This window comes from Myotis nattereri, assembly GCF_964212035.1.
Source record: "Myotis nattereri genome assembly, chromosome: 3".
Lineage (NCBI taxonomy): Eukaryota > Metazoa > Chordata > Mammalia > Chiroptera > Vespertilionidae > Myotis > Myotis nattereri.
The window spans coordinates 78,516,076-78,528,834 of NC_138077.1; the positions used below are offsets into that span (position 1 = coordinate 78,516,076).

The 12,759-nt window shown below is 43.6% G+C and overlaps 1 protein-coding gene across 5 annotated transcripts in view; it reads left to right on the plus strand.

Annotated features, from left to right (window-relative positions):
* Positions 1–12,759, plus strand: part of ST3GAL6 (ST3 beta-galactoside alpha-2,3-sialyltransferase 6) — an 85,696-nt gene that overhangs the window by 70,574 nt on the left and 2,363 nt on the right. For 4 of the 5 annotated variants that reach the window (XM_081086718.1, XM_081086715.1, XM_081086716.1 and 1 more), the window contains 4 exons: positions 4,944–5,039; positions 8,261–8,447; positions 8,550–8,687; positions 11,791–11,943. In XM_081086718.1, the coding sequence (XP_080942844.1) occupies positions 4,944–5,039; positions 8,261–8,447; positions 8,550–8,687; positions 11,791–11,943 (574 nt within the window). The remainder of the gene's footprint in view (positions 1–4,943; positions 5,040–8,260; positions 8,448–8,549; positions 8,688–11,790; positions 11,944–12,759) is intronic. The other variant, XM_081086719.1, reaches the window with a different exon arrangement.

A 12,759-nucleotide genomic window follows, 5' to 3' on the forward strand; every position in this document is an offset into this window, starting at 1 on the left:
AAACGTGATGTAAACAAAGCAGACCTTTAACTCCCACATCACATAGGTATATGGTTCCTGGATCTGCAGGCTTGCGGTTCCTCTGGCGGGGGTGGGGGGACCTGCTTATGGCTGCACAGACTGGGTTGCATGCTCCTGGGAGTGCCAGTTCACACATGCAGTACCTGAATGGTGCATTGTACAGCTGGACTGTGGACAGCCTGCACCTCTATGGAGTAGCTGTGGGTGTGGGCACTCCTTTAGTCATATAATCATATCTGCTGGGGAGTGGCAGCGTCTCTGGCACTCTCTGCCTTTCCCTGTTTGTTGCGAGAAATAGCAGCTGCTCTAACTTGATGTCATTACACAGAGTTATCTGAGCAGGAAGTAAGGGGTGGATAAAAGGAAAGGGTTCTGCTCAGTCATTCTCTTGCTGGGAGGAAAATCTTTTCCAGAGCATCCAATAAGCAGAGACTGCCTTATCTCTTACTGCCCTGGAATGGGTCACAGGGCCACCTCTGGACCAACCATCGGCAGGCTCATGAAAGCAGGTCTCGGTGACACGGCACGAGGGAATAGGACCCGTGGGAGCTGCCATAGGTTGTTGAAGATGGAGTGATGTATGAATGCATATGATGCTGCTGGAGGGGAAAATGAGTATCAGGAAGCAGTCAGAGAAAAAAGACAGACCACAGATCATGTGAAATGGCAATTCAAGTTCGCTTTCTCTATTTCAGCGGTTCTCAGCCTGTGGGTCATGACCCCTTTGGCAGTCGAATGACCCTTTAAGGTGTTGCTTAAGACCATCCTGCATATCAGATATTTACATTACGATTCATAACAGTAGCAACATGACAGTTATGAAGTAGCAACGGAAATAATTTTATGGTTGGGTCACAACATGAGGAACTGTGTTTAAAGGGCCAGAAGGTTGAGAACCACTGCTCTACATGATGGTGGTGATGTTTCCCTCTGCGTGAGGTAGTGCCTCTCCTGGATCGGCCCGACCTGATGAGGAACATGCCTCTCACCTGGGCAGTGTAACCGCTTACCATTGCACTGTCAGCAGCTTTCCAGGTTTCCCATTAGCACGTCCAGGCCGCCTGGAATGAGTTTGTTTTCCAGATGAGCAGTTTGCTTCCAGGGTGGGGAAAGGAGGAACCGCTCTCTGCTTCTCCAGACTCAAAAGTCAGGAAGTGACCGCCGCACTTAATGTAACAACCAAACCAATTTCTAAACGCACGGCCTGTGAGTCGGATGCTTTAGGTTGGAGAATACAGAAATAGAAGTGACACCATTCTGGCCTCTAGAGGCTCAGATTCACGGCAGCTATTTGTGCATGAAGGCTGTGCTAATTAAATGTGGTGGAGTTACACAGTCACCCCAGGGACACTGCAAGCTATTGCTTCACACCTCAGGACTAGGAAGAACGGGAGCCTGGACCAACTGGATGAAACCAAGGAGAGGACAGATCACTCCTTTAGTCAGATATGGGTATCTGCTGGGGAGAGGGAAGCAATGAGCTGCAAGGTGTGTGGTTTAGACCATGCATTGGTATAGCACATATTTCCAAGTCATGGTGGCACTGTGAACACCAGCTGTAGATAAGTCATTAGTACCAGCCCTGGTCGGTGTCTCAGTTGGTTGGAGCACCTTCCGTATCACAAAAGGTCCTTGGGTTTGTTTCCAGGTCAGGGCACATACCCTACATTGGGGGTTCGATCCCTGGTTGGGCACATACAGGAGGCAACTGATCAATGTTTCTCTCTCTCCCCACTTCCCCTTCCCCTCTCTCTCTAAAATCAATTTTAAAAAGATATTGCCAAAGGGTAGTCCTAAGGATAACGCCAAACCATTCCTAGTGTTATATAGAATCCCCAGGAAAATGTGTGGGTCTTTGCAACATCCCTTACCAGGAGGAAAAGTGAAAGATTCGCCTGCAGCCCTCCACTCCCCCATTTTGTCTTGGCTGGAAGGTGTGGTGTGGGAGGAGGTGCAGGGCCTTGAGTGGGGACCAGGGGTGGGACGTATTAGTATGACAGGTAGTAGTATTCCTTACGTGGGGCTCTCTTGGCCGCACGTGCTCTGGGCTCCATGACCAGCTGTAACCCGGTCTGAGGCTACAGGGAGCACTGAAGGGACTCCGGTGAACAGAGGCTCAGCTGGCCTGTTCGTGGCTGAGCAGTGATTATGTGACCGGCTGTGTCTAGAACTGAGCTGAGTGAACCTGTTCCTGGGGTCAGCTTCAGAGGCTAGGTCTGTGGGTCGGAATCCTTTGTTGAGACTCCAGGATAAGAACTCCGAGGCCTGGAGTTATTACCTGGCATGTTGGGTATGGAGTCAGGTCAGGCTGGGATCCCCGTGCCAGGATGGCAGCTGTAGCCCCGGGGCCCCCTGGCCTTAGGTGGCTTTTGACAGGGAAGTGGCCTCCAGCCTTCATTCAAAGGACAGGGCTAGTCTAGCTACCGTCACTGTAGAGAAGCCTCCTCCACCCCACGGGGAGTTATCTGTCAGGAGCAGAGCTGTTATTTCCATCCTGTCCCTTCCTAGCCACTTCCTCCCCGTTGCCCCATCTGCTTAGCATTCCACTGGGGTGGTGGAGCCAGCTTTAAAATTCAGCCTCCAATTTGCATTAAGCTGACCCGGAAGTTGTGGCAGGAAAGGCCAGATAAGCCTGTGTGTGGGAACTGCCCCTGCGACAGAGCACTCATGGGGTGGGCCTGGTGAGCACGATGGCCATATGCCTGGAGAGGGAAGTGCTCTGTTTGCCAGGGCTCCCAGCTCCTCCACCTGCTGCGCATAAGGTTGCCTTCCTGGAATTAGGATGGATGTCAAGTGTGCATAGAAAAGCATCTGGAAATGTTACTTTCACAGTTAAAGACAGACATTTTTAGAAGAAACATGTCTAGAACGCATTGTGACATGCCCATGGTGGAGGTTTGGGGCAGGTCCTCAAGCCTGTTGGACGTGCTCACCATACCCTCCGCAATACTTGTTTTTGTGACAAAGTAGACACTGATTTGGACTCTTTAACTTTGGGAACTAAGTTTCAAATTAAAATGTAAAAATATACATAATACTAAAATATGTAGTGTTAAACACATAAAATAGATGAGCTAAATATATTCTCAGTCAAAACGGTAATCTCATGCATATAGGAATGTGTACATTGTTTCTTCTTAACCTGACAGGGCCAATGCTTGGCTCTTGGCAGTGGTTCCTGTACTTCCGCATTCTCTGCGTTTAACTGCTCTAAGCATTTGTGCAGCTCTGCTACTCATGAATTTCCTAAGGGCCTGACAGATTCCAGTTCATCTGGTCTGCTGATTTCCTAGTTCTTAGAGGAAATGTTTTTTATTTTTAAATATATTTTATTGATTTTTTACAGAGAGGAAGGGAGAGGGATAGAGAGTTAGAAACATCGATGAGAGAGAAACACCCATCAGCTGCCTCCTGCACATCTCCCCGCTGGGGATGTGCCCGCAACCAAGGTACATGCCCTTGACCGGAGTCGAACCTGCGATCCTTGAGTCCGCAGGCCGACGCTCTATCCACTGAGCCAAACCGGTCAGGGCAGAAATGTTTTCTTTATATTTCCATGTCATGAGGGCAGTCTCACTGGTCTTCCCCTCGGTAGCTTTGTCCCCTAGGGGAGAAGGACTCGGATCTGTTCTGTCATTTCTCCAGGTCTGGCTGGGTGGTGGTGGGAGCCAGGAGACAGATGGGCCAGGCTGTTTGCTGAGAGCTGACGGTACACAGTACGTGCTCCTCAGCTGATCGCAGCCAGCAACAGAAGTCCGGCTTCATGTCCTGCTTTACAGCCCTTCACCAGGAACAGAGAGTGAATTTTTAGTTTGTATTGGTTAAGCTCCAAGGACCAGTACATGTTTGGAATTTAAGTGAGCATGGGCAGGTACAAGGAAGCTGCACTGTCCTCATCTGATCCCTCTGTCTATCTCCACATTTACAAGATATAGCAGGAACCCAGAGCTAGAATCTCAGGGGAATGGGTAATGCTGGTAAAAAATAGTGCCCAACAGCAGATGAGTGGATTAAAAAACTGGTACATCTACACAATGGAATACTACACTGCTGTAAGGAAGGAACTTCTACCATTTGCAACAGCATGGATGGATCTGGAGAGCATTATGCTTAGCGAACTAAGTCAGTTGGAGAAAGATAAATATCACATGATCTCACTCATTTGTGGAATATAATGATCAACATAAACTGATGAACAAAAACAGATCCAGAGACAGAGAAGCATTGATCAGACCGTCAAACCTCAGAGGGAAGGCAGAAACGGTGGGGGAAGGGGGAGAGATCAACCAAAGGAGTTGTGTACGTGCATATAAGCATTACCAATGGACACAGACACTAGCGGGGTGAGGGCATGAGCAGGGAGGTGGGAGGCAATGGGGGGATAAGGATACATATGTAATACCTTAATCAATAAAGAAAAAAAATCCCAAGGACACAGAAAAAAATAAAGGACAAAAAATGTATACATGGGTAACATAAACACACTTGCATCAGTATTAACATGCAAAATCCTGTGTCAAAGGGGGTTTTTGTGGTTCCAAGATCTGTATCCAAATTCCATCCAAAGTTCTCTATCTCTTTGGAGTATGACTTTGAAATGTTAGTTTTCTGGACCTCTTTCTTTGTTAAATGGAACTGTCAGGCTTACTTATCTCTAAGGGTGGTTATGAGATTCAAATGATTGAATGTATATGGGTTAATACTGGTAGCTGCTAATGATGATGTACTTCCTATGCAATGTTATTCTCGAATCTTGTATCTTTCTATTACATCCTTAGACCTCTATATGTCACAGCCGGTTCTTTTTCTACTTGTGCAACAAGTAAAATGTGGCTTTGGGTTTCTGAAAGTATGAATGGGTGTGGGAGTCACTCACTCTGTCACAGATGGCTTAATCCCTCACTTGTCTGTTTGCCCAACAGTGTGCCATGTAAAAGGTGCGTGGTGGTTGGTAATGGAGGAGTTTTGAAGAACAAGACGTTAGGAGAAAGAATTGACTCCTATGATGTAATAATAAGGTAAATATATTTCTCAGTTGCTAAACTGGAATTGTTTCAAAAGAACGTGGCTTCCTGCTTGAGTACAGCTGTGTTTTAAAAGGCGGAGGAGTTGCTTTGATATTTTTAAGTACATTACATAACCTTTTTTCTCAGTTGTTGGCTAGAGACTTCAGGTCATTCACTTAGCACATGCTTATTAAGTCCCCTTCATATGCCAGGCAGTCCTGGCCCCAGGGGATACAGCAGTAAATAAATAAGGCTCTCCTTCTCTGTGGAGCATACATTCTAATGAGGGGTAGACAAAAGTAATTGAATAAGGAAATACAATAATAAATGCCATGCATACAATTAAAAATAGATAGAGAATGACTGAGTGGCTACTTTAAGATGGATGAGCACTTTGAGGAGGAGACATCTAAGCTGGACTGAGTGAACCGTCAGTGCCAGCCACATGAAGCTCGGGGAAAGGCAGTGCAAGCAGAGAGAATATTTACCGCAGGCCCTCGGGAGGATATGATCCTGGGTTTGAGAGAAGGAGTAAGAAAACCAGTGAGGTGGAAGGGCAGCGGGCTGGGGAAGGGGGTGCAATTGGAAGCTAAAGAGGTGGGCAAGGAGCAGGCTATGTAAGCTGGGATTAGACTTTGTAAACTAGGATGAGAGCTTAGATTTTACTTTAAGTACGACAGGAAATGTTTGAAGATTTTTAAGCAAGAGAGCAATTTGACTTGGTTATCTTTAAGAGTCTGGCAAAGGCCTGTCCACTGGAATGTGAGGGACAAGGGTGGAAATGAAGAGGCCAGGTCGTTGCTGTATTCAGGTAGATGATGCGGATTTGGATCAGGGTTGTCTTGGCAGAGGAGGTAAGAGGTTGGATAGACTGAAACATGTTTTAGAGGCAGTGTTATCAGGATTTGTTAATGTATTAGATATGAGCAGAAATGGGAATAAAGAAACCAGGGATACCTCCTCCTAGGTTTTCACCTTAAGAGACTGGCTGGATAGTGGTACCATTTATTGAGTTGGGGAAGACTAGGGTAGGAACAGGCTTAGAGGAGAATCAAGATTTCTGTATGAACATATTAAGTTTGTAACGGGCAAGTCCAGTAGGCAGTTGGCTAAACATTGTAAGTCTTGATGAGCTGATAAGCTGTGCTGAAACCATGGAGCCGGTGAGATTTCCCGGGGAGAGACTGAGAGAAAAGAGGGCCCAGCACTGAGCCTTATGGTGCTTAACAGTTAAGAGGTTGTACAAAGAAAAAGAGTGAGTAGAAGAGATGGAGAAGACCCACCAGTGAGGTAGGAAGAGTCAGGAGATCACAGAAGCCAAGAGAGCACAGTGTTTTAAGACAGAGGGAGGGACCACCATGTCCAAACCTGGTGAGAGGCCAAGCAAGATAAAAACAGAGTTCACCCTGGACAGGCAGCCTCAAGCTCACTGACATTCTTGACAAAGCAGATTGAAGTGGGGGGAAGCCCAATGGGAATGGGTTGAGGAGAAAATGACAGGTGAGAAAGTGGAGAAACCAGTATAGGCAACGCTTGAGGACTTTTGCCCTGAAGTTGAAAAATGAAGTAGCCAGGGATGGTTATGGAATCAGAGGAGGATTCCCTGTGTGGTTTTCTTTTATAAAGACAGGAGGTTCTGCAGCACACTGGTATACTGATGGAAATGAAGAGGGTGGTGTGGGAAAGAAAGGGGAATGGGGTCCAAAGCACAGGTGTTGTTAGTCATTCATAATGGAAAGGACGACTGAGATTGTGGTTTACAGCTACCAAGAGTCCCATAGAGGGAGTGGTGGGAAAAGCAGGACATTTTTGTTTCCCTCATTGAAAGGTCAGTGGAAGGCCATCACCCTGGAGTAAGCTTGTGTGTGTTGGATGGCTGTGAATAGTATTTTGAAGAGTGGAACGCTTCCCATGGGCAGTGCACTGGGATGGTCTGGCAATGCCTGGGGGTTTTGCTGGGTCACAAACTGCCGAGGGCTTTTGCAAGCGATGTCACCTTATTTTCTGTTTCTTACCTATTTTGAGGAAGCTGTGAAAAGTTACCCACAAAACAATTTTGAAACACACATTTCTTTACCTATAATTGTCTACAACAGTGGTTCTCAACCTTCCTAATGCCGCGACCCTTTAATACAGTTCCTCATGTTGTGGTGACCCCCAACCATAAAATTATTTTCGTTGCTACTTCATAACTGTAATTTTGCTACTGTTATGAATCGTAATGTAAATATCTGATATGCAGGATGTATTTTCATTGTTTATAAATTGAACGTAATTAAAGCATAGTGATTAATCACAAAAACAATATGTAATTATATATGTGTTTTCCGATGGTCTTAGGTGATTCCTGTAAAAGGGTCATTTGATCCCCAAAGGGGTCGCAACCCACAGGTTGAGAACTGCTGGTCTAAACCCTGATCACCTAGAACTACAGCAAGCCCTTGTGGGAAAATGCCCTGGGCACAACATTCCGAAGTCATTTCAGGTGTTAAGACTGTCTTATTACACAGACAGTAGCAAAGGGTAAAAGAGTATTTATTCTCCTAGGGCACACTGTTTAGGAAACAAAGCATTCCTCTTAATAGCATGCCTTCATAGTGTCTGCATAAATAGTGCATGTCTAACCTTCGCTTTGAGCACACACAAACCCAACCAATTCTTTGTGGTTCTTTAGTTCATTCTAACAATAGACATTCATTTGGTTGTGGTTGGGTATCATACAGCAATTTTATATTGTTACTTTATGACAGAGCATAAAAGTTTTGATGGGTCTTCACCTTAAATGTGATTCTTGCCTGTCAGGCACTTAGACACATGCCCACGAGCCACATGACTGTGTCACCTCGGGCAAGTAACTTTCTCTGGACCTCGGGTCTCTTACCTGTATATCCAAGGTGTTTTGTTGGGATGTCTTTCAAGTTCTTTTTTAACCCTAGTATTGTGGTTCTTATGTTCCCATGTTTTATTTGCCTCCAGTGTCCCTGGAGTAAGACTGAATTACCAGTAATGCCACAACCAATTTTCAAATACAACTGCAAGTTTCTGCTTTGATCAAGCAGCTGTTTCATGAAAGGGAGTTATTTCCTTGGCCCTTATGTGTGAAAGATTGATTGCCTTGTGCCATTAGAGCACTGGACACATGGCAGATGTTTGCCGGACAGATACCTCTGGGAACTGGTGGAAACAGCTCATACTGCACTTGGTCTACATATCTTGTGTTTTTCTGTCCACAGAATGAATAATGGTCCTGTTTTAGGACATGAAGAGGAAGTTGGGAGAAGAACAACCTTCCGACTTTTTTATCCAGAATCTGTTTTTTCAGATCCCAAACACAATGATGCTAACACCACAGCGATTCTCACTGCTTTTAAGCCGCACGATTTAAAGTGGCTGTGGGAATTGCTGACGGGTGGCAAAATAGTAAGTTGGCAAGACTGATCTCCCTTCTGATTACCTTAATTTTTTTTCTGTAACAAAAGACAACCACAGTGTTTTATTTTCTATATTCTTGCTTTGTTTCAGAACACTAATGGTTTTTGGAAAAAACCAGCCTTAAACCTGATCTATAAACCATATCAAATCAGAATCTTAGATCCTTTCATTATCAGAACAGCAGCTTATGAACTGCTTAATTTCCCAAAAGTGTTTCCCAAAAATCAGGTATGTATTTTTCTTAGTACTTTCAAACTAAGGATCTGGCTGGAGTAGAACAGGGGAGTCTTAGGGGTCTCGTCTGAGTCAGTAAAATTAGGTGCCTGTGGATATTATCTTCATGTTTTTCAGTTTGCAAGAACAAGAACCTTTAGTGAAGGTTTTGTTCTGTCCTTGCGGGGGCCCTTCTGGGGTCTCCATCTGCATGCCCAGGTGGCTTATCTCTTGCAACTCTTCTGTGTTCTACAGCGGGGCGGGGGGGAGGGGAGGGGTGTGCGGTGGGGGGGGAGGGCAGGAGGGCAGGGGCTGAGAGGCAGGCTGTGTTCTGAGCAGCAGGACTAGTTTCAGGACAGTGCATGGCTTTCAGCAAAAGGAGTGGTCTGAAGCAATTTGCCATAGAAATCCCACAGGAAAACCAGAGGAAAGGCAAGGAAGGGCAGTAAGGTAGCCCAGAAATATTTCTGCAGTCACGAAGGAGACATGGGCACTGAATTCTCAGCAAATGGTAGTTACAGCAATATTGACAGTTCTTAAAACTCCCAATTCTTTAGTTAAGAGAAATCTCATTGACTGTGACTTTTGCAGGCCTATTTGTTTATAATCTAGAAAACAATGACTAGATCCGTACAGTGGTGGAGATGTTTTTCATTTGAAGCTTGAGTCGCTTGTGTACATGCTATCACAGCTAAAGTGAGTGTTTTCCTTTCTCTTTTGGTAATCCCAAAGGGACAGTCCCAAGAAACACACCTCGTGTACCTTTTCTTTAAGCATGAGAAAAACAATTCTAAAGTATTTCATGCTAAAAATGAAATAACTTACAAAAAAATATTTTGAAAAGGACATACTTCTCCTTCCTCAATAACTCACATTATCTCCCAAGATTGTTTGCTTTATGTCCCTCTAGACTTTCCTATGCATTTAAAAACACATACACATTATGTTTGTTCAATATAATTGCAATGATACCATAGATAATAATGTTTCGCTATTTCCCCCGCCACCTAATTAATAATTCTTCTATTTAGAGACATTTAGGTTTGTATCCAGCTTTCTCTTCCATAAGTAACATAAAAATGCATGTGCTTATAGGGGTTTTCTGCACACTTGTATGATTTCTATAGGATAGATGCCTGAAAGTGAAATTCCCAAGTCAAAAAACATGTCTTATGTTTAAACCCTATTTCTTGGTATTGAGAGAAAAGCACAGACTCCTCGTAATTCTGAGGTGAAAAGGTAAGAGATAATTTTCCTAAGAAAGGTACGATCAGGTTTAACCTTTTTTTTTTAAAAAAAAGATTTTTTTTAATTATTGATTTTTAGAGAAAGGGAGAGGGAGAAACATTGGTGTGAGAGCAAAACTTGGATTGGATGCGCCCTGCATGCCCCCTCCTGAGGGAGGGGGGGGGTGTCAAACCCTTAACCCATGTATGTGCCCTGACTGGGACTTGAACTAGCAACCTTTTGGTGCACAGGACACCACCAACTGAGCCACACTGGCCAGGGCATTACCTCTTTTACTTTAGGTGGCCTCCTAACTCCAAAAGCAGAGGAAGATCTTGGTTTTACTTAGAGATGGTACTAGAACTAGTTGTAACTACGTTAAAGTTCTGGTAGAACATCGTGTCCCAGAAGCCAAATGAGGAGAGGACACAGCTGCATTTTAAAGGTCACCCATGTCAGAGGCCGTTCAGAGGGTGAGCACAAACAATAAACCCTAGTTCTGGAAACATGGAGGTCATATGAGTGAAGAATAAGAAAGGAAGAAAACCTGTTTTAAATCGATTAAAGAAAACATGGGACACAGCAACAAAGGCAAATCTCTAATAGGGTTTTGCTAGAAAAAGAAGCAGAAAAATGATTGGAATGTGAGATCAAGGATAGTTTTTGTTTGTTTTTTAAGATAATGTTTGTATGGTGAAGGAAATGATTCAGTAAAAGAAAATATTGGTAATGAGGGCAGAAAGTGGGTAACTATAAAAGCAAACTAGTTGAGAGATGTGGTATGGTGCCCTCGTGGAGAAGTTGGCTGTAGGTAGAAACAGGACATCTGATCCCTGTAAGAGAAGTGAATCCTGAAAATCTGGGTAAAGATGAAGGTAGATTTGGAGTTGGGAAGATGATGTAGTTTTTGTGTGATTGATCGTTTTCTTAGAAAAATGAGGATCCAATTGTTGAAGTAGGAAGGAGGCTAGGGCTGTTGGAGCATAGAGAGGTATAAAATTGTCATCTTGGAGAGCAGGAATGGAAATTCATTCAGGGGAACTGTTAAATTCAAATGTAACATGCAACCAGGCAAGTATGTTTTCTCATTCCCATTCTGCTGCTTGGGTGTGGCTTTATCCAGGATTAAGATTGTCAGGAGATAATGTAGGTTCTGTGGGTGACAGGTGCAGGAGAATTGTCTGTCCCCATAAGGAAATTATTATAATGATGAAGGACTCTAAGGAGTGGTGAAAGGAAGTACATGGCATTAAGAGGTACAAGAGCCAGAAACTCTGATGGATCAGTGAGTTGGGTGACTCCTAGGTTTTAACCCAACCATTAACTTCCTTTTCCAGCACATGATGGTCACCATAGTGCCTGGGGCAAAGAAAAACTTACACAAACGTCTGTCAGGCTTTCTTTGCCTTCTGCTGTTTACTTGATTTTACTGTTTCTTTGTTTTTTTTTCCCCTCAAAATCATAATTAATCACATATAATGTCCGTGGGATCTGTGAAAAACATTTAACCGAAAGGAAATCTTGAGTTGTTGATATATGTTGTTTATTCCTTTGAAGGCCATCAATTTCGAATGCCAGGATCCTCCTGTCAAACAGCTGTTACAGCACTTTTCTTAGTAGTTGCACATGTGCAGGGGATGTAGAATCTGTTTGTAAATTAATGAGGATCCGGTTGAGATTGTGAGGACACTCTGTATATATCTGGAATCCTTCTTTTCTAGTCAGGTACTTACTAGTATAGTTTATCACTGCAGTAACTTGGTTAAAGTTAGTTAGCCTTTTCCTAGAAGTAGTTGAATTATAAGATTCATAAGATTAGGCCTCCCAAATATGCCTTGGGAACAAATATCTCATTTGGATTTTTAAAGAAAAATTTTCCTTCTTTCCCCAGAAACCCAAACACCCGACGACAGGAATTATTGCCATCACCTTGGCCTTTCACATATGTCATGAAGTCCACCTTGCTGGCTTTAGATACAACTTTTCTGACCTCCAGAGCCCTTTGCACTACTATGGGAATGCCACCATGTCCTTGATGAACAAGGTAATACAGATTATTTGTTAAAATCATTGATTTTTTTAGAATTGGAAAGCCTATTTTCTCTCCTCACCCTATCATTTTACATAGCGAAGAGCTTTTGAGAGATTGAGGGCTTGATAGAGGTTACAGAGCTACCAAATGCCAAAATCAAGTGCAGCATTCTCTACTACAGCGATTCCCAATCTGTGGGCCTCAGACTCTTGGGAGAATCTCCGTTATTGTAAAGTACGGACAACCCATACAGGGGGACCAAGCCTTATCTTAGATACTGTATCCTATTTGCATGGTTTAAATATACACATAGCCTACTGTTGGAGATATTACACATTCACCTAAAAGCATTGCCATGTCCACAGTAATAATTTTCATGTATTTTTTTTTCCAGTTAAGTAGACAAGGTCTTTAATATTTTAACCCCATGAAAGAATCTTTATAGTCAGAAAGGTTGTCATCTTTGACACTAGCTCATGCTTCTCTTGAATTAGGGATCAGTGGCAGATTGGATCCTTCAGATTTTTATTTTAATTGACTGGGGAGGAGTTTTCTATTTTCCAAATTCTAATTTAGATTAGTGGCACAGCATAAATGACAGGATTAAAATGTTATCTGTACATTTTTAATACTGAAATATGATTTGCTATAATGTATATGGCTATATCCCATGAAATCCCAGTCCCTTGAAATCATCATCTCCCAGTGTTATGCCAGGGTAGATCTTGATACTGACTTGTTGTATCTTCCCCACAACGTGTGACAGACTTTAGTTGCCGAGGACAGACTTCAGGCTCACTTCTCCTCAGCCCTAATTTCCCTGTAGCA